We start from the raw sequence: 27,857 nt of genomic DNA, 5'->3' as shown, positions 1-27,857 counted from the left end.
CTGCTACAGTGCTATTTTGAACTGTTATGAGTCAAATGCATAAGTATTGGATACTACATATAACCCGCTGCATTGACAGAGAGGAGAAGCATTTATTTTATTGAAGTAATATAGGCTCTTACACAGGAGAAAAAAGCGTCTCACAGGATAAAACTGAATTCACTCCCTTCGAAAAACTTTTGCTCAAGTAGCTTATTTTATTTCCCCGTCACAGGACCCATCAGGCAGTGATACAGAAAAAAGACTATGACCCAGAGTTATATCCGATGTTGTTTTATCCCTTCCTATACTTTAGTCTTTACTATACAATAACGTTATCAGGAACTAAATGTTACAAAGAACAAACGTCGGAGTTAGTGAAACGGGATTATGCGTGAGAACACAAAACAGATGGCTCTCCCGTATGAATGTTATTACGGGATAGATCCGCTTTTTAGCTTTGATGGGTGCGAGAATAGGATGCGTTCCCTGCATCAAATAGACAGGCTATCTGGCAATTTGACATGGATGTGATGTGTATGGTGCTGCGAACATTCTCATGGAGGGAGGGAGAAATGGTCCCATCAACCTGTCAAAAGCAGACTTCTGTCGGCTTAAGATGAAAGAGCAAATCTCGGATGTAGAAAACCTAACATCTGTCTGATCATTGTAAAGTACTTTAGTCTAGTCTACATGGCAAAAAGGCTGGTTTTAGATGTTGCAAATATCAAACGGCAGAGTTAGTGAATTGGAAAGGGCATCCTATAGGTGTGAAGTGTACATATGAGATCGTTACCTCCTTCTGTCAAAAGTCGGATATCTGGTGATTTAACATAAAAGTGTAACATTGGATGTAGACAAAATGTTTTTATCTCATCCTACAGATCAGCACATATATGTCCTGATGCCATTTGTACACATGTTACAGACAATTGTCTGTGTATCGCCGCAGGTGTGGGCCGTTTAAGATTAAAATAATGATAAAAAAAATGTGCTTATTTCACAAAGTGGGGTATAACACCAAAGCTGATCATGAGAGGTAGTGTACCAAGTGTACCGAGCACCTGGCCTGTACTCTGAATCTGAATTTGCAGAGTTTTTGTCAACTTTAGCCCTTAAAACAGACAAAGTTATTATTGTAGGGGATTTTAATATTCATGTGGATGTTGAGAATGACAGCTTCAGTACTGCGTTTATCTCTGTTAGATTCCATTGGCTTCTCTCAGAGTGTTCATGAACCGACTCACTGTTTTAACCACACCATCGACCTTGTTTTGGTGTATGGTATTGAAATTGAACATTTAATAGTGTTCCCACAGAATCCCTCTTTATCTGACCACTGTTTGATAACTTTTGAGTTTGTATTGCTGACCTACACGCAATTGGGCAAAAATTTCTATACAAGAAGTCTGTCTGATAGTGCTGTAGCTAAATTTAAGGATGCGATTCCATCAGCTCTATTATTATTTATTATCAAGTCACAAAGTAACGGATGACTCCTATGCTAGTTTCAGTCCCTCCCAAATCGATCATCTTGTTGACAGTGCTGCAGGATCGCTGCGATTGACACTGGACTCTGTAGCCCCTCTAAAAAAGAAAATAATAAAACAAAGACGGTTAGCTCCATGGTATAATACTGAAACTCGCAAATTAAAGCAAATATCGCGGAAACTTGAGAGGAATTGGCGTTCCACTAATGCCAGAGCAGCGTACTACTCGTCATTAATAGAGGAAAATAGGAACAACCCCAGGTTTCTTTTCAGCACTGTAGCCAGGCTGACAGAGAGTCACAGCTCTATTGAGCCAAGTATTCCCATAGCTCTCAGTAGTTACGACTTCATGAGCTTCTTTAATGATGAAATTCTAGGTATTAGAGACAAAATTCACCAAGACCTGCCCTCAACTGGCACCAACTTATCTCTTAACTCAGGATCCTTAGAAACAGCTGTAGAACCAGATATATGTTTAGACTGTTTGCTTCCCTCAATCTTTACCAACTAACTTCAATAATTTCTTCATCTAAACCATCAACCTGCCTCATAGACCCCATCCTGACTAGGTTGCTTAAAGATGTTTTACCCTTAGTCAGCACCTCTATACTAGATATGATCAATCTATCTTTATCAACAGGCTATGTACCACAGTACTTTAAAGTAGCTGTAATTAAACCTCTTCTGAAAAAGCCCAAACTTGATCCGGATGTTTTAGCCAACTATAGACCTATATCTAACCTTCCATTTCTCTCTAGGATCCTGGAGAAAGCAGTTGCTAAACAGCTGTGTGACTTTCTACAGAGCAATAGTTTATTTGAGGATTTTCAGTCAGGATTTAGAGCTCATCATAGCACAGAGACAGCACTGGTGAAAATTACTAACGACCTCCTCATTGCATCAGACAAAGGACTTGTCTCTGTACTGGTTTTATTAGATCTTAGTGCTGCATTTGATACCATTGACCATCAGATCCTATTGCAGAGACTGGAACATTTCATTGGCATTAAAGGAACCGCTCTAAGCTGGTTTAAATCCTATTTATCAGTTCGATTTCAGTTTGTACATGTTAACGATGAGTCCTCCATGCGCGCCAAAGTTAGTCATGGAGTTCCTCAAGGATCTGTCCTCGGACCAATCCTCTTCACTTTATATATGCTTCCTTTAGGCAATATTATCAGGAAATATTCCATAAGCTTTCATTGTTATGCAGATGATAATCAGTTATATCTATCGAACAAGCCAGATGAAACTCATCAGTTAGCTAAACTTCAAATGTGCCTTCAGGATGTTAAAACCTGGATGAATGACCTGTCATTTTCTAATGTTAAACTCAGATAAAACTGAAGTTATTGTTCTGGGGCCTAAGCACCTCCGTGACGCATTATCTAAAGATATAGTTTCCCTTGATGGCATCACCCTGGCCTCCAGCACCACTGTGAGGAATCTTGGGAGTTATCTTTGATCAGGACATGTCGTTTAAGTCTCACATTAAGCAAATTTCAAGGACCGCCTTTTTTCACCTACGTAATATTGCGAAAATCAGGAACATCCTGTCTATAAATGATGCAGAAAAACTAGTCCATGCATTTTTTACTTCTAGGCTGGATTACTGCAATTCTTTATTATCAGGCTGCTCAAAAAAGTCCGTTAAGACTCTTCAGCTGATCCAGAATGCTGCAGCACGTGTTCTGACAGGAACCAGGAAAAGAGATCATATTTCTCCTGTTTTAGCTTCTCTGCATTGGCTTCCAGTAAAATCCAGAATAGAATTTAAAATCATTCTTCTTACCTACAAAGCTCTTAATGGTCAGGCACCATCTTATCTTAAAGAGCTCATAGTACCTTACTACCCCACCAGAGCACTGCGCTCCCAGAATGCAGGGTTACTTGTGGTTCCTAGAGTCTCCAAAAGTAGACTGGGAGCCAGAGCGTCCAGCTATCAAGCTCCTCTCCTGTGGAACCAGGTTCCAGTTTGGGTTCAGGAGGCAGACACCATCTCCACATTTAAGAGTAGGCTTAAGACTTTCCTCTTTGATAAAGCTTATAGTTAGGGCTGGCTCAGGTGAGTCCTGAATCATCCCTTAGTTATGCTGCCATAGGCCTAGACTGCTGGGGGATTTCCCATGATGCACTGAGCTCCTCTCTCCTCTACTTTCTCTCCCTCTGTATGCAACCTCATCCCATTATTGCATGTTACTAACACAACTTCTCCCCTTTCCGGTAGTCTTGTGCTTTCTCGTCCCTCTCCTCTCTCCTCCTATCACTTCCTGCAGGAGTTTCTGGCTCTGGAGCTGTGGAGTCTGGATCTGTGGTTGCGGGTCACCTGCTGCCCCCGTGTTCCTGCTCGACACCCTCTGCTGCAACGACTATTGTTACTAGTCCTATTGTTATTATTGTTATTATAATCATTAACATTACGACTGTTATCATTAACACTACTATAAATATCTGTACCATTTTTCATTTAGTCTATAGCAACATCACCTTTACTGTCTGTACCTCTGTGTGTATATTGTGTAGGCTGCCTCCCTCCCCTCTTTCTCTCTCTCCTTCCATCCCTCTCTTTTTCTCTCTGTTCCTCCCTTGCCTTCTCTCTCTCTCTCTCTCTCTCTCTCTCTCTCTCTCTCTCTCTCTCTCTCTCACCCCCAACCGGTCGAGGCAGATGGCCGCCCACCCTGAGTCATGGTTCTGCTCGAGGTTTCTGCCTCTTAAAAGGAAGTTTTCCTAGTGCTGCTCTTGGTGGGAACTGTTGGGCTTCTGTAAATAGCATCATAGAGTATAGTCTAGACCTGCTCTTTTATGAAAAGCTCTGTGAGATAACTGTTGTTGTGATTTGGTGCTATATTGAATTGAATTGAATAGCAAAGTTCTTTTGATGCTTGATGTTGCCTACAGACAGTGGTGGATAGACTCGTACTGCTTTCTGCCCAAGCGCTTATCTAAAACGCCTGCTGCTATAGGGTTTCAGATTCCCATGTGAAAGGAGTCTTTCCTCATCTCTTCAACACTCCTGACAATGCTAACTATGTTGGTCCACGCCCGGATTTAATTTTTACAGTTATGACTACATGTCTGACAGTGAAAGAGCAAAACTCCTCAAATGGTACGACACAGTTCTCCATGAAACGTTTGATTTTCATTCTGAGCTGAGGTCATACGGGATTAATGATGTTGTTCATCGCAAAGCCTGACCGCGAGGCATTCATCGGTTGTACCGGTATGGATCCTTCTGATTACACTACGCTTGCCTCATGCTGCATTTCTGTGTTCAAAACGCAATTCCTCCCTCCCAACACCTTGGCGTTAACGTGTGACCAGTATGTAAACCAGTACAAAACATTCTCCAGTGTTTCCGTACAGTGGCTTGAATATGAGGCAATGAAAAACAGCATCGAGATACGTCACGCTCTCAGTCACGGTGAAAAACAAAGAGTGGTACAAGTGCTACAATACTGGACATAAAAACACAGTAAATAACATTGCATTCGGTGTTCTCCACAGACAGTTTACTGCTAAAATACACGCCCTTAGAGTGCATTACAAAGTTGAGAATGAAAAAATACACTACTATGATTTCACGTCACTTTATCCAACTGTGCAAGCCTGTAAATGCTATCCAGTCGGTCATCAAAGTAATTTTTCGAGACTTTGAACCGATTTGAAAAAGTATTTTGGACTGAAAATGTACAGTTCTGACCCCTAGAGGTCTGTACCATCCTGTGCTCCCAGCTGTAACAGAGGGCTCTCTCAGGAACTTGGGTCAGTTTTGAGTTGCAGAAGGCTGTGGAAAAAGGTTATGTAGTAACCAAAATTGATGAAGTGAGGCAAATCTGATGGTAAAAGTGAAAATGTTTTCTAAGATGTAAAAACATTTTTACAGAGAAAACAGGAGTCATCAGGTTACCCCAGTTTTGCATATGATGAAGAATCCAGAGCAAAATACATTCAAGACTACTTTGAAAAGAATAGTTGTCAATAAGGCTGTGAGAAACATCAACAAGCTGCTTCTTAACTCTCTGTGGGGTCGTTTTTCCATGCGTGAAAACCAGGCTAACTGAACTAGTGACTGATCCTGAGTCTTTGCCAGCTACATGTTTAGCGACCAGTATGACGTCAGTTTGCATTTGTATCTGACGACGTCACGCTTGTGCAGTGGTGTCATAAAACAGCTCAGTCTGCCAAAACTAAAAATATAAATATCTTCATAGGATCCATGACTACAGCTTATGCATGGCTTATGCTTTATGAGCTTATGGACAAGCTTGGCGAGCGTTGTCTGTATGCTGACACAGACAGCGTGCTGTTTGTGTCAAAGGCAGACGATTGGACACCACAGACCGGGCCATATTTAGGTGATCTTACTGATGAAATTAATGGAGACACCGGTGGCGACAACTATATAGTGGAATATGTCTCAGGTGGGCCAAAATGTTATGCTTACCGCACCTGTGAAAACAAAGCAGAGCTAAAATGCAAAGGCGTAACATTAAATTCTCATAACGCTTCCGTTGTCACTCCACGCACGCTGATTGATCTTGTACACGACTTTGTGAATTGTGATGAGATGCCGCGACATGTGATGACAAAATCAGACACTATAGTGAGAAATAAGAAGGCTTTTGGACTAAAACAATTGCCAAAAGATTTCAAGTCGTGTACACAAAACAGAGTTTTTCCTGATCTGAGAACTTTACCATATGGTTTTTGAAAAGGCTGTTAGAGAGACTTAATGTTTTAGATTTTAGACTACAACACCCTTTTAGTCTGACTGTGTCATGACCTTCAAACAGTGGTAAATCATTTTGTAAAAAATGATTGAAAATGTAGAAAAATCTAATTTCAAAACATATTGAAGATGTTGTATATATTCGTGCTGGCAACCCTTGTATGACCTGTTAATGAAAATAAGAAGTGTGAATTTTGTTGACGGTATGCTGCAATAACAGAGGTCCAAAATGTCTTTTCTTTCATTCATAGAAATTTAAGAAGTTTGTATCTAGTTCAGAATTAGTTTTTTCATGGTAAAGTTAGTCGTACTATTAATTTGATCACCAATTATCTTTTAAATAAAAATAGGATTCTGAATAACAATGTTGGAATACGCGGACACAGTTGGAATTAGCTAATGCACTTAATTCCTTCACGAACCTGTCAACTAAATCTAGAAAGTCTATTGAATTCACTAAAACCTTGTTTCTCTTAAAATGCACTGGAGCTGTCTTGTGTAGAGTACAAGCATCTTGCTTCATGAGCCAGTTTTCTACATCTGAATCTGCGCACCAAACTCCAGTAGTGTCAAATATGGCCTTTTTAAGTTTTTGCATGTCTCCGTAACCCCCTGCGTTTTCTGTTCTGTTTTCTCATCACCTCCTCCTTTGATCTTTTGTTACAAAGACTGACGCTTCAACGTCTTCAAGTATTTTATTTCCATCGACACACGCAACATATCCGTCAGCAATGATTACAAGTATACACTTTTCAGAAAATCTGTTTTTACAAACCAAAGATTCAGTTTGACATGGTTTAGTAGACTAGACACATTCCCCATTGTTTTTAGTGTTGTTCCCCCTTCCAGATGTCCAGAGATTACTTAACTACTGTCCACTCCACTCTAACTACCCGTTAAAGCGAAGCAATGAGAAAAGGGTTCCTCAGCCAAATCTGTAGAGCAGCTGCTGCAATGTCTCGAATACTGCATTCACACGTTGGTAACAACCAAAGACCACGTAGGACGTACTTTTGAGCATCAGTGAAATTTTTGTTAAAAAGCTTCTGCATAATTTCTCTCTTATGTCCTTTGATATAAAAGAAGGGTAGCGTGTCAATGCATGTGAGGTTGTTTTCTGCACCATTCATCTGTATGAGCGCAGTACACGCGTTTGTTTAGCTTTTTGTTGCAGTATATCGTATAAATAAGCTACGGTTACCTGTATAATACCGCTAGCAGTAGTGTTAGGAGATGTGTCTTTGTCGCAACAGTCCAGAGTGTCCAAACATGCACCCTTAAACGGTTTGACCCTGCTCTTGTCCTCTTCTGATTTTTCTTCAGGAAAGAGAAATGTTAAATTTCTTTTCCCCAGTTCTTTGCCATAGTCATCCACCCATGAGTTATCGACGACATCATCCTGGAGTAATGGAAAATATTTAGGGGTGCTTGATAGACCCTTGCCCGCTGCACATGTCCTCGTACCTGCACAAAACATTTTAATTAGAACAATGTGACCGTCAGCCCCGTCATGGAGGTCTTTGAGGTTGTCTGCGGTATTGTTTGTTCGTTCATCTTCCTTTACCTGGACCAAAAAGTTTTCTTTTGATCCCTACATAGCTAACATGAGGTTTATACCATCTGAATAATTTATCAATGTGTGAGAAGATTTCAAGGGTTCTATCCCATTCTCCCCACTGGACCACAAAGTCGGTGCTGAACCACGTCTCCCACTCTTTAGACTTGATGGCGTAGCCTTTTTGTTGCTCTGGGGTTCCCATCCTTGCCTTTTGAATGATAGAATCGTCCTTGCATGATCTAAAAAAGATGTAGGATTCTGGGTCGTAGACTTCAAGGTCTGTCTCTACACAATAGAGCTCTCCTGGCACAGACCCGCACCATTGTGTGGTATAGACTCCTTTTGAAGCACTCATATCTTTACAGACTTTGTTTCTGAAGTAATTCCAGTCTTTGGCTGAAAAACTAATGTGCGGTGTGCTTTCACAAAGAAAATCCCAACATTCTAAAATCTTCCACCGCCCATTCAAACTGAGGCGCCCAAGCCTTTCTGTCCAGAAAATCAGCCAATGTTGTTGGGGGAGTCTTTTTTCTAGGAGCCATACTCATTACAACAGGATCTATAATTGTCGTTTGAGTCATTACTCCCAATTGATTATCTGTGATGTCCATGATTGTGATGCTGCAAAGATGGTGCTGTTGTTCTGCACGAAGATAGATCCGATACAGATTCACCCAGAAATCGTTCAGTCACCCTGTTCCACGCTCTCGGTCAGATGTAAGTCAAAAACTAGCCATATATACTGTATATATATATATATACACACACACCACTTCAACGTCGCTAACCCTATATATAAAAACCAATTGCTAAAGCCACTCCCAAATCTCAACATCCACTATGCACATGCCCAAATACAAACCAGCAATTTCACACCCCTCTTCACCTTTTGTTGTTTAACCTCATTACAAACCCGCCCACCTTTATTTTTATTTTTTTTCACATACACACCTGTTACGCGCATTGTGCATGTTTCGCAGGAGCGCGCATTGCTGGCCTTTATATACTACTCGCATGATAAAAACAACCTGATGGTGTTTTTATTGCTGGTGATTTTAATCAAACGACCACCTCAGAACTGTATTAACAGGGCTCTCAAGCCTCCACACTTTCACCGTGAGACACACATTTCAGCCAGTTCACACGCCACACCCTGTATTTCTCATGCTGAGAAGCAGGGTAAGTTGAGAGAACGCCCACGAAGTTGTCCCACTATATAAAATTAATGGACGATCACTTTTCTGCTGAGTTTATAAGCTGATCAGAAAATAAAGTGTCACCGGGATCACGGAATTTTCCCGGAAACAACACATTTTAGCACGTTCGTTACTAGGCAACATCGATGCGCGTACACACATGGATTGGAAGCGCTAGTCCTGATGGGGATGCGGTAACTGGAGGTGCCGAATCTTGTTTTTTCCTGGACGAAATCACTTGCTTGGGATCAAATATAATAAGAGCAACTGATGTTGGGGAATATAGACAAATACGTGCTGAAGTATTTTTGATGCAATCAAAAACTCTCCAACCTCTTTGCAACCAGTGGTGAACAAAGTAACTTAGGCCTATTCAGTATGGAACTCCATAAGTGCGGAAATATATGCAAGAAAGAATAAATTAAAGAATAAATACATACATTTGCTTTTGCCTTTTCCTTACGAAACCTATTGCGATTCTCTTAAGAGACTTATTGTTCAATTCAATTATTTATATAGTGGTAAATCAGTTATCTCACAGCGCTTTTCATAAAAGAGCAGGTCTAGACCATACTCTATGATGCTATTTACAGAAGCCCAACAGTTCCCACCAAGAGCAAGCACTAGGCAACAGAGGCAAGGAAAAACTTCCTTTTAAGAGGCAGAAACCTCGAGCAGAACCATGGCTCAGGGTGAGCGGCCATCTGCCTCGACCGGTTATGGGTGAGAGAGAGGGAGAGAGAGAGAGAGAGAGAGGAAGAGGGAGAGAGGGAAAGAGAGGAAGAGAGAGAGAGAAGGCAGGAGAGGAACAGAGAGAAAAAGAGAGGGATGGAAGGAGAGAGAGAGGAGGGAGGCAGCCTACACAATATCCACACACAGAGGTACAGACAGTAAAGGTGATGTTGCTATAGACTAAATGAAAAATGGTACAGATATTTATAGTAGTGTTAATGGTAACAGTCATAATGTTAATTATTATAATAACAATAATAACAATAGGACTAGTAACAATAGTCGTTGTAGCAGAGGGTGTCGAGCAGGAACACGGGGGCAGCAGGTGACCCGCAACCACAGATCCAGACTCCACAGCTCCAGAGCCAGAAAACCGGCAGGAAGTGATAGGAGGAGAGAGGAGAGGGACGAGAAAGCACAAGACTACCAGAAAGGGGAGAAGTCGAGTTAGTAACATGCAATAATGGGATGAGGTTGCATACAGAGGGAGAGAAAGTAGAGGAGAGAGGAGCTTAGTGCATCATAGGAAATCCCCCGACAGTCTAGGCCTATAGCAGCATAACTAAGGGATGGTTCAGGACTCACCTGAGCCAGCCCTAACTATAAGCTTTATCAAAGAGGAAAGTCTTAAGCCTACTCTTAAATGTGGAGATGGTGTCTGCCTCCTGAACCCAAACTGGAACCTGGTTCCACAGGAGAGGAGCTTGATAGCTGGACGCTCTGGCTCCCAGTCTACTTTTGGAGACTCTAGGAACCACAAGTAACCCTGCATTCTGGGAGCGCAGTGCTCTGGTGGGGTAGTAAGGTACTATGAGCTCTGTAAGATAAGATGGTGCCTGACCATTAAGAGCTTTGTAGGTAAGAAGAATGATTTTAAATTCTATTCTGGATTTTACTGGAAGCCAATGCAAAGAAGCTAAGACAGGAGAAATATGATCTCTTTTCCTGGTTCCTGTCAGAACACGTGCTGCAGCATTCTGGATCAGCTGAAGAGTCTTAATGGACTTTTTCGAGCAGCCTGATAATAAGGAATTGCAGTAATCCAGCCTAGAAGTAAAAATGCATGGACTAGTTTTTCTGCATCATTTTTAGACAGGATGTTCCTGATTTTCACAATATTACATAGGTGAAAAAAGGCGGTCCTTGAAATATGCTTAATGTGAGACTTAAACGACATGTCCTGATCAAAGATAACTCCAAGATTGCTCACAGTGGTGCTGGAGGCCAGGGCGATGCCATCAAGGGAAACTATATCTTTAGATAATGCTTAGGCCCCAGAACAATAACTTCAGTTTTATCTGAGTTTAACATTAGAAAATTACAGGTCATTCATCCAGGTTTTAACATCCTGAAGGCACATTTGAAGTTTAGCTAACTGATGAGTTTCATCTGGCTTGATCGATAGATATAACTGAGTATCATCTGCATAACAATGAAAGCTTATGGAATGTTTCCTGGTAATATTGCCTAAAGGAAGCATATATAAAATGAAGAGGATTAGTCCGAGGACAGATCCTTGAGGAACTCCATGACTAACTTTGGCATGCATGGAGGACTCATCGTTAACATGTACAAACTGAAATCGATCTGATAAATAGGACTTAAACCAGCTTAGAGCGGTTCCTTTAATGCCAATGAAATGTTCCAATCTCTGCAATAGGATCTGATGGTCAATGGTATCAAATGCAGCACTAAGATCTAATAAAACCAGTACAGAGACAAGTCCTTTGTCTGATGCAATAAGGAGGTCGTTAGTAATTTTCACCAGTGCTGTCTCTGTGCTATGATGAGCTCTAAATCCTGACTGAAAATCCTCAAATAAACTATTGCTCTGTAGAAAGTCACACAGCTGTTTAGCAACTGCTTTCTCCAGAACCTTAGAGAGAAATGGAAGGTTAGATATAGGTCTATAGTTGGCTAAAACATCCGGATCAAGTTTGGGCTTTTACAGAAGAGGTTTATTACAGCTACTTTAAAGTACTGTGGTACATAGCCTGTTGATAGAGATAGATTGATCATATCTAGTATAGAAGTGCTGACTAAGGGTAAAACATCTTTAAGCAACCTAGTCGGGATGGGGTCTAAGAGGCAGGTTGATGGTTTAGATGAAGAAATTATTGAAGTTAGTTGGTAAAGATTGAGGGAAGCAAAACAGTCTAAACATATATCTGGTTCTACAGCTGTTTCTAAGGATCCTGAGTTAAGAGATAAGTTGGTGCCAGTTGAGGGCAGGTCTTGGTGAATTTTGTCTCTAATAGCTAGAATTTCATCATTAAAGAAGCTCATGAAGTCGTAACTACTGAGAGCTATGGGAATACTTGGCTCAATAGAGCTGTGACTCTCTGTCAGCCTGGCTACAGTGCTGAAAAGAAACCTGGGGTTGTTCCTATTTTCCTCTATTAATGACGAGTAGTACGCTGCTCTGGCATTAGTGGAACGCCAATTCCTCTCAAGTTTCCGCGATATTTGCTTTAATTTGCGAGTTTCAGTATTATACCATGGAGCTAACCGTCTTTGTTTTATTATTTTCTTTTTTAGAGGGGCTACAGAGTCCAGTGTCAATCGCAGCGATCCTGCAGCACTGTCAACAAAATGATCGATTTGGGAGGGACTGAAACTAGCATAGAAGTCCTCCGTTACTTTGTGACTTGATAATAAATTTAGAGCTGATGGAATCGCATCCTTAAATTTAGCTACAGCACTATCAGACAGACTTCTTGTATAGAAATTTTTGCCCAATGGCGTGTAGGTCAGCAATACAAACTCAAAAGTTATCAAACAGTGGTCGGATAAAAAGGGATTCTGTGGGAACACTATTAAATGTTCAATTTCAATAACATATACCAGAACAAGGTTGATGGTGTGGTTAAAACAGTGAGTCGGTTCATGAACACTCTGAGAGAAGCCAATGGAATCTAACAGAGAGATAAACGCAGTACTGAAGCTGTCATTCTCAGCGTCCACATGAATATTAAAATCCCCTACAATAATAACTTTGTCCGTTTTAAGGACTAAAGTTGACAAAAACTCTGCAAATTCAGATACGAATTCAGAATACGGGCCAGGTGCTCGGTACACTATAACGAAGAGAATTGGTTGCAGTGATTTCCAACTTGGGTGCGAAAGACTAAGAACAAGGCTTTCAAATGAGTTATAATTTAGTTTAGGTTTAGAGCTGATTAGTAGGCTAGAGTCGAAGATAGCTGCAACTCCACCTCCTCGGCCTGTGCCTCGAGGAATGTGAGTATTAATATGACTGGTAGAGGTGGATTCATTTAGGCTAACATATTCTCCATCACCCAGCCAGGTTTCAGTAAGACAAAATAGATCAATATCATAATCTGATATTAGTTCATTTACTAGTACACCTTTAGAAGAGAGAGATCTGATGTTTAAGAGTCCACATTTAACTCTCCTATTCGTTTGCACTATTGCTCTTGTGGTTTAAATTTTTATAAGGTTTTTATGCACAGCTCCTCTTCTATTTTACCTTTGATTTAAATAATTTCGATGGTCGGGGGGCAGACACCGTCACTATAGGATTTTCACTAAGTAACTCCTGAAATGGAGGAGCAGAGAAGTGTGTTAGACTGCAACTCTGCGTAGGGTTTTGGGTGGGTAACTGCTGAAAAAGAAGGGCAGAGAAGTGTGTTAGACTGCGACTCTGCCTCCTGGTCTCAACTCTGGGTTGTCATGGATTTGGTCCACTAATAAACTTGGCCAGATTTCTAGAAATGAGAGCTGCTCCTTCCCAAGTGGGATGGATGCCGTCTCTCCGGATCAGACAAGGTCTTCCCCAGAAAGTCTGCCAATGATCTACAAAGCCCACATCGTTTGCTGGACACCACCTCGACAACCAGCGGCGGAATGACGACATGCGGCTATACATGTCATCACTGGTCAGATTTGGCAGGGGTCCAGAGAAAACTACGGTTTCCGACATTGTTTTTGCATATGTACACACCGACTCAACATTAATCTTAGTGACCTCCGATTGGCGTAACAATCTTACTGTACTTTATGTTTATCCTTAGCCAGCAGTTTCAAATAAGACTCAGTGTCGCACGCTCTGGCCCCAGGGATGCACTTAACTATGGCCGCTGGCTTCGCTAACTTCACGTTTCTCAAAATGGAGCTGCCAATGATCAGAGTTGGTTTCTCAGCGGGTGTGTCGCTGAGTGGGGAAAATCTGTTAGAAACGTGAACAGGTTGATGGTGCCCCGTGGACTTTGAATGCTTACGACTATTCCTCCTTCGGACAGTCACCCAGCCCCCCCGCACCGACTACCGAAGACTGATCTACCAAGGTGCGGAGCCGGACTTCTAAATCACTGAGCCTCGCCTCCATGTCTATAAATAAACTACACTTATTACACGTACCATTACCGCTAAAGGAGGCAGAGGAGTAACTGAACATCTGACACACCGAGCAGGAGAAAGTAGGAGAGAGAGAGGGAGAAGGAGAAGCCATCGCTAGCTGCTAAGCTAAAGTCGCTAACGGCTAAGCTAAAGTACTGTAGCGTCAGGTACCAAAACTTTAGAACAACTATGAGATAAAATAAAGACTAAAAGATGGAAAGAACTGTGAGTGCTTAGGCAAAATTACTGTAAAGAATAAGTGTTTAGCGGACAGTTGGCTGCTGTAATCTAACAAATGTAACTGTTATTTAGCGAGAACAGCACAACACGGTACCAACACACAGGCACCGGAAACAGAAATGAGCCGACACACTTACCGCAGTACGTCACTACAATTGTCATTGCCTTTCCTTTGCGAGCCCAACCTGTCAATGTGTATTGGCCCGCCGTCAAGTCTGAGCCGTCTAAAAACCATGGAACAGCCGCTAGATAATGTTGCTAGGTACAGTACAAATGTATTTAGTTATCCTAACGTTCCACTTGTAAGCTGTCTGTGATATTTCCTGTGTCTCATTTGGCCCTGACTCTCCCTGCAACAAATGTTTGAACACAGAACTGTATTCAGTGCAAACTCTGATGACATGCCATTGGTCTAACAAAGGGTTTTTACTATGTGAGTTTTAGAATTTACTATGTCTACTAGCTATCCATACAACTTACAAGCTCATCCTCCTCAGTTTTTTCTGCTTTTCCTCCTGTGACCTCTGTCATCTTCCTTTTAAAAATGTAGGATGCTCGTCTCTGTGGGAACATTTTGACTACTTTCAAATTGTTTATGGACACGTAGCAGAGACACATACACACCTCAGGACGCAAGTTTTTAAAGGTCAAGGATGGTCACGGACAGAGGCAAAAAAGTGGCCCATGAGTTTGTCCCTGGTCGGTCCACTCTCTAGACAAAGTATTTGTAGGGGCCTCTGGGTCTTTAGAGACCTTTATTCCTGCATTCTTGAGAATTTTATGCAAATAGAGTTCATCACTAAATTAACCTTTAAAATACATTTTCAAAACTAGAGTCTTTCTCTCCTAAAGTACAGAAATCAACTCAGCTGAGCCCTTGAATACAATAAATAAATAAGCCATTTCATCATCAATCTTAACATAAACCCATAAAACTTTAAAAAAAAAGATTAATATATTTAATATTTCATCTGCTGTGCATCAGGTTAGAAACAGTGGCTGGTCAACAGGTTATTTCTAGGGAATGCAATTTGCTTTACTGGTTGATTATCTGTTATTTGGCGCAGCCTCTAAGTTGAGGGCCTCACTGGACCTTGGTTCTCAGTGCTGAAGAAAAGGCATTTGGGAGCCGAAAGCTGGGTCTCACGTGTGTGTGTGTGTGTGTGTCTGTGTGTGTGTGTGTGTGTACATATATACAAGGTGCGGACGTAGGAGAGGCCCACGCTGTTGGGTGGACGAAGACTAAAATTCTCAGTGCCGCGCAGGCACGTGAAGTTGTGAACCCAATAACGATAGCCTTAGAGGGCTGTACCTATACTCATAGAATCCGTGGTTGTCAGGTAACTGGACTGACATTATATAGCTATTTTGAAATGTAACATTTAATCTTTTTATATACAGTCTATGCATTTAATAAAGCATAAAGTTATTACAGCAGACTGATGTTGTGCTATAGTTTTAACACAGCTGTTCCGTAACTTTAGTCCTGCTAGTGTTTACAGCTAAAAGCTGATGAGAGTTGTTCTGGGTCTGCTCCACTTCAGTGCACTGGTAGGGTTCTACCAGGAGCCGAATTACCTCTGAAGTAGTCTCCTCTCCAAAACAAATGGACCTGGTCATTAAAACATTAAAACACAGCCACATAGTAGCATTAGCATTAGCCCTGTGGTGTGTTGGAGCCAATCCCAGTTGACATCGGGTGAAAGGCGGAGTATTCCCTGGACAGGTCGCCAGTCCATCGCAGGCACTTCAGAGATATAATGATAGTAATTATAATTATATATTGTGCAATATACTGGTCTGTATGTATGCTCAGGAAAGATTGTGTAACTGGAATGATTTAGCCGGAGTAGTGGCGATTTAATATTGACAACATATTTCTGTGGTTTTTACATGGTTTGAATTAGGTTGTGACCCCATGGGGCTTTATAGGAGGATGATAGACGATCAAGAGGTGAATTTGTGCATTATTGGTCAATTAGAGCAAACCAGGCAGTCTTCTGTGTTTGAGAACTGCACTGTTTTAGACATCACCCACTAGAGGGCTGCAGCACCGCAATAACCAGCCTAGTTCAAATGAACAAAATGAATAAAATGACTCGAAAAAATTAGTTCATTTTAAGGGACGAGATTTGAAGATTCGAGACTTTCAAAAGACTCATTTCCCATCACTAAAGCGAACACTTTTGAGTGATTGGTTGGACTTAGTGGGCGGACCAAAACCCATTGATTGACAGGTTGGGCTCACAAAGGAAAGGCTATGACAATAAGTCTCTTAAGGGAATGGCAATGACAATAGGTTTTGTAAGGAAAAGGCAAAAACAAATATATGTATTTATTCTTTAATTCGTTTATTCTTTCTTTCTTATATTTCTGCATTTATTTATTCTTTTATTCATTCATTCTTTGTTATATTTCTGTATTTATTTATTTATTCTTTTATTCATTCATTCTTTGTTATATTTCTGTATTTATTTATTTATTCTTTTATTCATTCATTCTTTCTTGTATATATTTCTGCATTTATTGATTTGTTCTTTTATGCATTTATTGATTCTTCTGGCACTTTAGGAGTTCCAAATCATCAAGGCATTAAAATGTGCAACAAACAATTACAACACAAAACACAATTCAGAAGTGGTAGCCTACTCTCTTTCTCTGTCAAAGACAGTCAGACAGATGGACAGACATGGGTAGGGCAAGTTCTGCCATCCTACTGTAGGCCTATGTGTACAATATTAATATTATGTGTACAATTTAACTCTGGAATTCCCAATTCCCCAACAACTGTGTATGACTGCTTTATTGGATTCAGATTACATCATTCACATCATGAACATGAGGAAAGGAGATATTTGCTAAAAAAGTAAGATGAAACTTTAAACTTGATGAGAATGATAAAAATTAGGAATTAGAGATAATAATGCAGACGGTATTTTGTGTGTCTTTAGTTCGTTATCAACACTGTGTGGGTTTGTTTTGAGCGGTCATGATGGTCTGCTGTTGTGTGTCTGACTTGCGGGCAGTTTCGATCTAGAATACTTTGTGACCTCTGACTACAAAAGTTGTTGTGTGGTATGGGGCACCCATGAACTGGTGTAATGAATTTGATTTATCATCATACAGACTGATGACATTAGTTACAGTGGGTACGGAAAGTATTCAGACCCCTTTAAATTTTTCACTCTTTGTTTCATTGCAGCCATTTTCCAAAAATCAAAAAAGTTCATTTTATTTCTCAGTAATGTACACTCAGCACCCCATCTTGACAGAAAAAAACAGAAATGTAGAAATTTTTGCAAATTTATTAAAAAAGAAAAACTGAAATATCACATGGTCATAAGTATTCAGACCCTTTGCCGTGACACTCATATTTAACTCAGGTGCTGTCTATTTCTTCTGATCATCCTTGAGATGGTTCTACGCCTTCATTTGAGTCCAGCTGTGTTTGATTATACTGATTGGACTTGATTAGGAAAGCCACACACCTGTCTATATAAGACCTTACAGCTCACAGTGCATGTCAGAGCAAATGAGAATCATGAGGTCAAAGGAACTGCCTGAAGAGCTCAGAGACAGAATTGTGGCAAGGCACAGATCTGGCCAAGGTTACAAAAAAATTTCTGCTGCACTTAAGGTTCCTAAGAGCACAGTGGCCTCCATAATCCTCAAATGGAAGACGTTTGGGATGACCAGAACCCTTCCTAGAGCTGGCCGTCCGGCCAAACTGAGCTATCGGGGGAGAAGAGCCTTGGTGAGAGAGGTAAAGAAGAACCCAAAGGTCACTGTGGCTGAGCTCCAGAGATGCAGTCGGGAGATGGGAGAAAGTTGTAGTAAGTCAACCATCACTGCAGCAATCCACCAGTCGGGGCTTTATGGCAGAGTGGCCCGACGGAAGCCTCTCCTCAGTGCAAGACACATGAAAGCCCGCATGGAGTTTGCTAAAAAACACCTGAAGGACTCCAAGATGGTGATAAATAAGATCCTCTGGTCTGATGAGACCAAGATAGAACTTTTTGGCCTTAATTCTAAGCGGTATGTGTGGAGAACACCAGGCACTGCTCATCACCTGTCCAATACAGTCTCAACAGTGAAGCATGGTGGTGGCAGCATCATGCTGTGGGGGTGTTTTTCAGCTGCAGGGAGAGGACGACTGGTTGCAATCGAGGGAAAGATGAATGCGGCCAAGTACAGGGAGATCCTGGACGAAAACCTTTTCCAGAGTGCTCTGGACCTCAGACTGGGCCGAAGGTTTACCTTCCAACAAGACAATGACCCTAAGCACACCGCTAAAATAACGAAGGAGTGGCTTCACAACAACTGCGTGGCTGTTCTTGAATGGCCCAGCCAGAGCCCTGACTTAAACCCAATTGAGCATCTCTGGAGAGACCTGAAAATGGCTGTCCACCAACGTTTACCATCCAACCTGACAGAACTGGAGAGGATCTGCAAGGAGGAATGGCAGAGGATACCCAAATCCAGATGTGAAAAACTTGTTGCATCTTTCCCAAAACGACTCATGGCTGTATTAGATCAAAAGGGTGCTTCTACTAAATACTGAGCAAAGGGTCTGAATACTTATGATCATGTGATATTTCAGTTTTTCTTTTTTAATAAATTTGCAAAAATTTCTACATTTCTGTTTTTTTCTGTCAAGAGGGGTGCTGAGTGTACATTACTGAGAAATAAAATGAACTTTTTTGATTTTTGGAAAATGGCTGCAATGAAACAAAGAGTGAAAAATTTAAAGGCGTCTGAATACTTTCCGTACCCACTGTAAATAAGCAAGGATACTGTAAGCATTTTAGTTCACTGAGCCCGTGCCTGTGCTGTACTGGGTTCTTTTGGACCTGGAAAAAAAGTTGACCCCCCCGGTTGTCACTGTATAATTTGCACCCTGGGTAAAACTTAACTACTAGTAAAAAAAATTAAGAGAATAGGGGCAGAGGGGCGGCTGAAACTTGTCTTCTCTCTTGAAGTGACTGCATGTGGTTTCCCCTCAGAAACTGAAGTGGTAGGCTGAGTGGTGACGATAGACGTGGAAGTGAAAGCAGGTTGCTAGTCTTTTACAGCAGTCAGAGATGGATAAGTTCAGGACGGTTCTGAATATTGCCAACAAACAGACTAACCTTGGTTTCGGCTTGGTTGCCATGCTGACAGCAGGAGGGGAGCAGATCTTTTCCTCAGCGGTGTTCAGATGTCCCTGCAATGAGCTGAACTTCCTGTACGGCATGGTGTTCATGCTGGTGCCTGCTCTAGTTCTGCTGCTGCTGGGTTACATCCTGAGTAAGAAGACGTGGAAGACGTTGACAGGTCTGTGCCAGAACAGGGCCAAGCTGTGTGGCTGGAGGAGGCTGACCGCCACCGGGACGGCCCTCTTCCAGATAAGCATTACTGCGCTGGTAGCGCCTTCCAGCTGGATTGCTGTGGCTCTGCTCAACGGGAACTACTATGAGTGTGCGATAACCGGAACCAATGTGAGCACTTTCAACAAGCATCTGTGTGGAGAGATGTCTCTGGTCCAGTGCCAGATGGAGCTGTACAAGTTCCCCTGCAGGACAGGCAGCAGAGTCGGGCAGGCTGACAGAGAGGATGTGCTGCTCACCCTCAGAGCTCAGTCTCAGGTCAGTGCTGATGTGCTCCTACTCTGCTTATTACCTAAAAACAAACAGGGGAATTTTATTTTAGGAAATTAAAGTTACTAAAGTTAACATGAATAAAAATGCAACAACCTTCTTATGAATTCATATTAGAAGAATGTCAATGTGGGTATAATGATAAGAATATTATATAAATACATATATATGTTACATTATACAGTAATGTATACAGGTTGTTGTGATTTATGTTAATAGATTTGTTTTGTTGTTTGGTTAAATGTTGTGTTTTGTTATAGGGAGGCCGGGTATGGTTGTAACACTGAACTCTAAACAAAGTACCCACATTTGTTTACTACAAATGGCACCAATGTAATCCTCTACAAGAATTGAGTTGAGTGAGTTGACGTTAAATAAATGGTGTTGCTTTGTTACAACCCAGCCCACTACTGGGGTAACAATTAGACAAAATAAGCAAAAACAGATGCCACACCATATGATATGCTTCAAAAATATTATCTATATTATATTCAAATATAATATAATATTCAAATCTATTGAAACAATGTTTGTCTGTCTGTAACAGACTATGTCTGACTGTCTGCGTGTGTGTGTGTGTGTGTGAATATGTCTATTAGAATAAACTTACTTAACCTAACTAAAGAAAATCTTTTTACATCTTTAAGTCTAACAAAACTCTTTGGCATACCTTGACTTTTTCTTGTGAACTTCTCACAAGTTGTCAGTCCTTTTTTCTGCCCTCTCCACCAGCGGAGACTGAGTAGGGAAAAGATCAGGTGCCATACACAAGCCAACATGTGAACAACATGTAAATGGCAGAAGTGGAAAGAGTACTAAAATATTCTACTTAGGTAAAACTTTCATGAACTTTTACTTAACTAGTAAAGTTACTGGTATCAAAATCTACTCCAGTAAAAGTAAGGATCAGGATTTTTTGGGCCGATCACCGATCACCGATTGCCGAAAGCAGTATTGGCCGATACCGATCACCGATCACTGGGTCTATTTGGAGCCTTTTATTTATCATGTAGCATTATACAGTATACTGTATATTTATTTAACTGGTCCTAAAAACAATTTATTAAGTGTTAAAGTTAACAGATGATAAAGTATCATGAAATGACAATTGTTTATTTTATTGCCAGGAAACATGGGCAACAAATTCCGCTCAATCCATGTTAGAGACTTAAACCATAGCATCCTTTGCCTGGTTACTGTGAACATCTTATAGCTTAACAAATATAGCTTTACTGTGGAATAAACTACAAAAACTTCTTTAAAAGCATCTTTATAAATTTACTACAACCATAAAAACTGCTGTAGCCAAAATATTTAGGAGATAAAGGAGCACAGGCATCATGAGTCGATGATAAACTCTGAAGTAGCTGCTTTTTGTTCTAGAAAGCTCAGGCAGGTTCTGTGGGTTTTAGGGGTAGAGAGAGGAGTAGAGAGAGAGAGAAGGGCTACAGAGAGGAGTCACAACTGCTTTCAGTGAGATTTGAAAATAAGGAAAATTTAAATAAATAAAAACAGGCTTCAATGTAAATTCCATATTATACAGTCAATTGTTAATATTACATAGGCTACTATATTCATTCTAATTTCATATGGTTTGCCATCATTAGGCTATAGGCCTTATATCATTTCAGTGGATTGTTTTCATTTTTAATCCTTGCAGGAAGCACAGTCTACATATCTGACATGCTGCCACCAACTTTACCAGAGGAGAGAATAGCAAACAAGGTTTTTATTTGATTTCATAAAGGTTGAAAATACGGGAGATTTACGGGGAAACATTTAACGGGTGGATACCAGGTGAGAACAGAAAAATACGGGAGAATCTCGGGGAAAACGGGAGGGTTGACATGAGAGGAGTAGAGAGAGGAGTGGGGTAATGTGAGGCTACATCCACACTGCTACGTTTTTAAAACAGTTTTATAACGAAAACGATCTTCTCCGTCCACAGCAGCGTTTCAGCTGCGCATCAGAGTTGATCTCTGTCTATATTAAAACGACTGAAAACACACATCTAGTGTGTTCAGGTAGCTACACTGGGCATGCGCCTGCCAGTGTAAACATGAAGCAGATGGTCTACTCTGCAGTAGCAGACGATTTAAAGAATAAAAGAAGAAATTAATACAGACCAAGAACCACACCAGGCTTTTTTCTTTCTTTTTTTTGCATTGACCGGCAACGAAGACCAACTCACAAAGCTAAATGTGAGTGTGTGTTATCGTTTTATAAAGTCCTCTGTTTTGTCCATCGGGTCAGCAGCGTTTTCAAACAAACATCTTCTGATTCACCGTTTTAATCTGGACGGGAGGCGAAAACGTAGCAAAAGGTCTCCGTTTTTGTAACGAAAACAGAGAGAGGCAGTCAGCTGACCGCTCTTTGCATCAGGAAACTCACACTGAAGGATCAGTCTCTCTCTGCCTGATGTGTGTTAAACTCCAGTTGAGTGAGTGAGATGAGCACAGCTGCGACAGTTTCACATGATCGCTCCTGCGTGTTGCTCCACTTGTCTGATTGCTGCTCAACTCTAATTGTAAATGATAATGTGGGCGCATTAATCCCTTCTTGTCTGAGAAGGACTTTGGTGCTAGCTAGCTTTGAAAAACGCTCAGACAGCGTAGTGAAACATTTAAGCTGCCGCTGAAAATTTGTCTGGCGAGTACTGCATCATCTGATCGGCCTTTTTAGCGACCACCGATCAAACTAGTTAAAGCCATTATCGGCTGATTATGATCGGTGACGATCGGAGCACATACAAACAGGTGGTTATTTTAATGGGCTAATTTATAATAAACATAGGCCTAAGCATAAATAACTAGTTACCAGGTTGCTAGTGCCACCCAACATGCACCGATGTCTTTTTTGCTAATTTGAGCAAAGCCTCTTACCAAACTATGAAAACTTCTTTTACCAACTGTGGTTCAAGCATGGTGCGAACTACACGTTCTTATAAAAACTATTTCAATAAGTACAAGTACACAAAAAAACTACTCAATTACAGAAACTTGATTGATTGATAATTGCCCAACTCTGATGGGGAGTACTGGCACCACTTCAAGCACTGGTCACACTGCTGAACAATGAATGCTAGTAACCCTGGAGTGCAGGCTTGGTGGGCCAGGGACTGCATAGGGAACTCTGTAAAATATTAAAATCAATAAAGTCCTTACAGAAATGTTACAACCAACCCCACCCCTGTCAGCCATTGTTTATCTAGCTATATTAGCATAGTTGTTTGAAATTAGGGAGGGAAAAAATGTATCTCGTTGCCAAAAAAACTACAATTAAAATCTAATATAAGGCATACTTGTATACAGTATAGGTTCTAAACAAATAAACATCTAAACATCTTTCTTAGGTCAAAATCATTTTTCAGTCCTATCTTATCTCTAAATGGTGGAATTGGTGTTGTTACAACTCTCCCCATGTTACATCCATACCTGCACTGTAAAAGAGTGTGCGTCTATGGAACGTAAGGAAAAACCTTTAGTGTAGTCAGGGACGAACACTCAGGAGTGACATGCTGACATGTCCTTACAGATCTTAACATTAACATTTGATGCAGCCAAAACATTTGTTCACACAGTAATTTTCTCACACTTGGGTTACTGTGTTACCTCATGGTCACAGGCAGGTATAGGCGGGATTAAACCGCTGGAAGGATTATACAACCGTGCACTAAAAATCTTAAACAAAAAAGGATTGTCAACCAGAAATACAATTACAGGAATTGCAAAATATCTTATAGGAAAACATCCTTCGGCCAGACTTCCTTTTCAGTCAAGGGAGCTAAGATCTGGAACAAGCTGCCTATTGAGCAAAAAACAGAACAAAATCATCAACAATTTCAAACTAAACTGAAGAAGTTTTTAAAAGGTAATCAGTCCTGTAGTCATGTGTAGGGATGGGGGGGTGGAGGGAGGGATCGGTGGGTGGTATACATGTATGTGCTCAATTGTTTTACTGTTACTATGCTTAATGTTTGTTGTAAATGTAATGTTAAAAGCCCTTCTAGGGCATTGGAAATTAGCAATAGCTATAAATGCTGTTATGTTGTGCATTGGAAAATTGTTGTACAATTATATATATTTATAACATCTGTCCCTATCAAGTAAACTTATAATAATAAAAATAATAATCTTCAGTTTTGTAATTCAGACAGTTTTCTGTTACTTCTCTTTGTCAGTTGTAGCCATGAACATGCAAAGCTGCATAAAACATAGTTATGTTGTTATTGTACAATTTCATATTATTTTCATTTCGCCAACCACTGTGTTACAAATATGTAAGTGTTGGAACAGATTTTAACATCTCCTATATCTGTACCTGTGTGTGACACCAGATACTGGGTTGGCTGGTCATCTCCTCTGTCATGTTGATCAACCTGCTGCTAATATGTGTGGCTCGGTGTGCCTCCCCCATCAGCTACCTGCAGCTCAAGTTCTGGAGGGCGTATGCTCAGGAGGAGGGGAACATGTTTGATTCATACATTACTAAACATGCCAAAGAGCTTGCTGAGAGAAACCTGAAGAGCTTCTTCAAACAGACACCGCCTGAAAACATCATCACTCCTTCCAACAAGGACTGGAAGAAGATCTCCTCCCTCTACAAGTTCAGCACCAAAGACCACTACTATAGCACCTTGCACTGGTATGTGGAGAACTGCCACGAGACCGACAAGGAGATGATGAGGATGACTTCAGTCAAGTCAAGCGAGCCTGCTGATGACAACCCTGCTGTTCTTCATTTTGTAGATGATGGTGTGATTTCGCTTTGAGGAAGTTTTATCACGTCTCACGGGATTGTCTGTGTTACAGTTAGACTGGTTTACTGATAGATTCTAACTGATAATATCAGTAAACTGCACATAGTGCAGGTCTGGCGTTTATCCACAGAGCCAAGTGACAGGTGCAAGATTGGATTTTGCTTTTAAAGGACAACTTATTAGCTTAAATATCAAGTAGAACATTCGGCCTTGCCATAAAACTGCTCCTTGACATAGAAATGCTGAAAACCAATTTTTTTAATATGGAGGTATGTGGACAATAAGGGGGATGAGCTGTATCAAGATCATGATTCCAGTCTTCAGCATCACCATCATCACATGATACATTATATCTTTGTGATAGAAGTGGTTTCATAAAAGTTAGAGAAGTGTGATCTGAGGTTTTAGTTTGGTCCAGACCTGCCAGATCTGATGGGAAAAGTGAAAGAACAGCACCTGGGGCAGCTTCTGTGACCATTCCCCAGCTCCCAGGTGTGAATGTGTGCAGGTGTTCCTGAAAAAGAGAACGGCTGTCAGTGAAATTACCCAGAAAGAATAAATACGGAAAAAATTCACTTTGCGTTTAATTGGACATAGTTGATCACAAGTTGCAGCTGACTGAAGAAGAAAGAAACTGAAGAAAATACAAACTGAATCCATAATGTCTTCAGATTCCACCAAACTATGACCAAAACCATGTTCAACTTTTTCTACTTTCACTGCATGTGCAACAGTTGACATCCATAGCACACACCAGATGCTCCATGCATACAGAAGAAGTAGTGAAAGTATTTATGTGTTGATCTAGGGAGTCAGTATAATAAACATTTCTGAAGAGCTGATGTGTCAAAACTAAGAAATAGGAGAGGATATCAAACCAATGACTCACACTAAGATGCTGCTGGTGTGCAGGCTTTCATAGAAAACAATGTTTTCATGTGTGTCATGAAATTTAGCTGATACTTTGTCTTGCTCAGGGACACATTAGTGTCATAGTGGGGAGCTGAACCCGGGTCTCTCACACCCAAGGCATGCGTCTTATCCACTGTACCATCACCACACCAAATGCCACTGGGTGCCCTTAAGATTCTACTGCCACGCTGTGGAGCTGTGAAGCTGTGAAGCTGTACTTAGTGTTGCTTTGAGTTTTTTTTTTAGTTCAGTCTATGTGTTAGCATGCTAACATGTTCTAATTAGCACTAACACATTTATAAAGCGCATCCCAATTAACCTCTCATTGACACACTCACAAACAGATGGCAGCGAGCTAGAGTTCCATGCAAGGTGGTGGCCTGACCATCGGGAGCAATTTGGGTTTCATTGACTTGCCCAAGGACACTTTGACATGTGGACGGACCGCCAGCCTTAATTAATGGACGACCCACTCTAACGCCTGAGCCACAGCGTACAGCTGAGACTGATGTCCTGACCTAATGATGGCACTAAATAAAAAAGTTAAGAAATAACCAAGTTGTAACAATTCATCCTGTGGGGTACGTCTGAACCAAATTTCAGAAAAAAAAAATGAAATCTGAAATGTGGAAAATTGTCAAGTTAATAAATAATACTAAAAACTGTACCCTCCCTGTACCTAATAAATAAAAATGTGATATGTCATTATCAGTAAAATTGTCCCACATACAGGATATTTTAAGTCCTTAACTTTCCAAAGAGGACGCCATGAGCTGTTTTTTAAATCAGAGCATGTGGTATTGAAATAAAACCTTTACTGTTAAACACAGAAAACAACTTTACTCACATTCTACAGTCTACTCAGCTTAGACTGATGTCTCACTGTACTGTGAAAATACATTTTCAGTTTGGTCGATGTTTAGCATGTATGAAGCATAAGTCAGCCGCGTGGTATACATTTGTTTCTTTATACATGGGATGACAAGGAAGTAAACTTATCAAACAAATGTGCCTGCAGCAAACAATATGCTCATTCCAGAAGCTTTTAAATTCACACAAGCAGAGATGACGCCATTAGCAAGTCACCTGGATTCCTGTCTGAAGAAAAGCAGTGTGTGCACCCCCTCGACCTCCATCATGCTTATGCCATTAGAGGTGAAAAGTGCTATGTGTAGTTAATGATGAAAGTAGTTTTTGTTTCAAGAAAGCATATGAGGCCATTTGCATAGACCAATGATTTGCTGAGATTTCTACCTGCGTCAGATCCTGACCAGAGATCAAACAGCAGGATGGCACAAACTAACATCTAGTGTGTAAAGGGCAGTTGGCGACTTGACTGAAAGCAGATCGGCGATATCAGTTGAATATGAATCACAGAAACAGTCACCAGGGTGTAAAGTCAGAGAATCATGTGCGCCTTATGTGCATTAAATGACTTCTTTACCAAGTCTGTGTCAGGAAATGTGTCATCTTCACTACTAGACCACTTCCTGAGCACTGCTGGTAGACTGCATACATACACGCACACCTTCTGTATATAAGCATCAGTGATTAATTGAATGTATTTATTTTAAATATGTGACACCCTGTTGTAAAAAGTCAAAAGGGCAAACTGATGATTTTAAAGGGTAACAATATTTGTTTTTGTGTTCATGTCACTAATTGGGACAACGATTTTTGAAATTGGTCCAGTACAAAACCGCCAGGCATCACATAGGCGAAGCAGAGACATAAGCAAAGACTGGAGAGAGACCTCGACACCAGCAATACCAAGAAAAACATAAGCAGATAATGATGTGTCTCATAGAGGATCTCTAGAGGATATTTCACAGCTTCCTGAATAACGCCGGAGTGCTGTAGTGTGAAAACCACCAAGAGGATGTGATCACTTTTGCACTCCACTCTCTGCTGTGGCTTTCTGTCTCTGCGACAGCATGTTCTCTATGGAAACATTTCAGTAGAATGTGTGCTGTTGTTCTGAAGGATTTACTGGATGTATTTTTCTGCTCTTTGCACATTGCAGATCAAAATGGCAAATTTTATCCTTGCTAAATTCACACTGCTGACACAAAGATTTGAAAATTGTTTGTCCTACTTCTCATTTCATATGAATGAAAGACTGCCTCACATGAAAGTGAACACACTGTTTCCTTTGTTTTTTTGTTTGTTTGTTTGTTTTTTCCAGCATGAAATTGTTTCAGGCTGCATTCCTGATCTACTCACTGTCAAAGGACACACACTCGTAATCATAAAAACTAGACCAGCAA

General features: G+C 40.8%; 1 protein-coding gene across 1 annotated transcript; it reads left to right on the top strand.

Annotated features, from left to right (window-relative positions):
• The first annotated feature begins 19,279 nt into the window (after positions 1-19,279).
• Positions 19,280-26,307, top strand: LOC119896902 (calcium homeostasis modulator protein 6-like). Its single transcript, XM_038710326.1, has 2 exons — positions 19,280-19,907; positions 24,256-26,307. Exons 1-2 carry the CDS (start codon positions 19,365-19,367, stop codon positions 24,688-24,690), a joined length of 978 nt encoding a protein of 325 aa, XP_038566254.1. The 5' UTR covers positions 19,280-19,364; the 3' UTR covers positions 24,691-26,307.
• The last annotated feature ends 1,550 nt before the right edge of the window (positions 26,308-27,857 follow it).

This window comes from Micropterus salmoides, unplaced genomic scaffold, assembly GCF_014851395.1.
Source record: "Micropterus salmoides isolate LMB-PRFRI ecotype aquatic unplaced genomic scaffold, ASM1485139v1 Ms_hic_scaffold_11, whole genome shotgun sequence".
NCBI lineage: Eukaryota > Metazoa > Chordata > Actinopteri > Centrarchiformes > Centrarchidae > Micropterus > Micropterus salmoides.
Note: the sequence above shows the minus strand (reverse complement) of the source record. Positions and strands in the feature narration are given on the sequence as shown.

Coding starts and splice junctions, on each gene's coding strand:
- LOC119896902 (XM_038710326.1), top strand. CDS start 19,365: ATGGATAAGTTCAGGACGGTTCTGAATATTGCCAACAAACAGACTAAC. Junction 19,908..24,255: donor CCCTCAGAGCTCAGTCTCAG/GTCAGTGCTGAT, acceptor GTGTGACACCAG/ATACTGGGTTGGCTGGTCAT.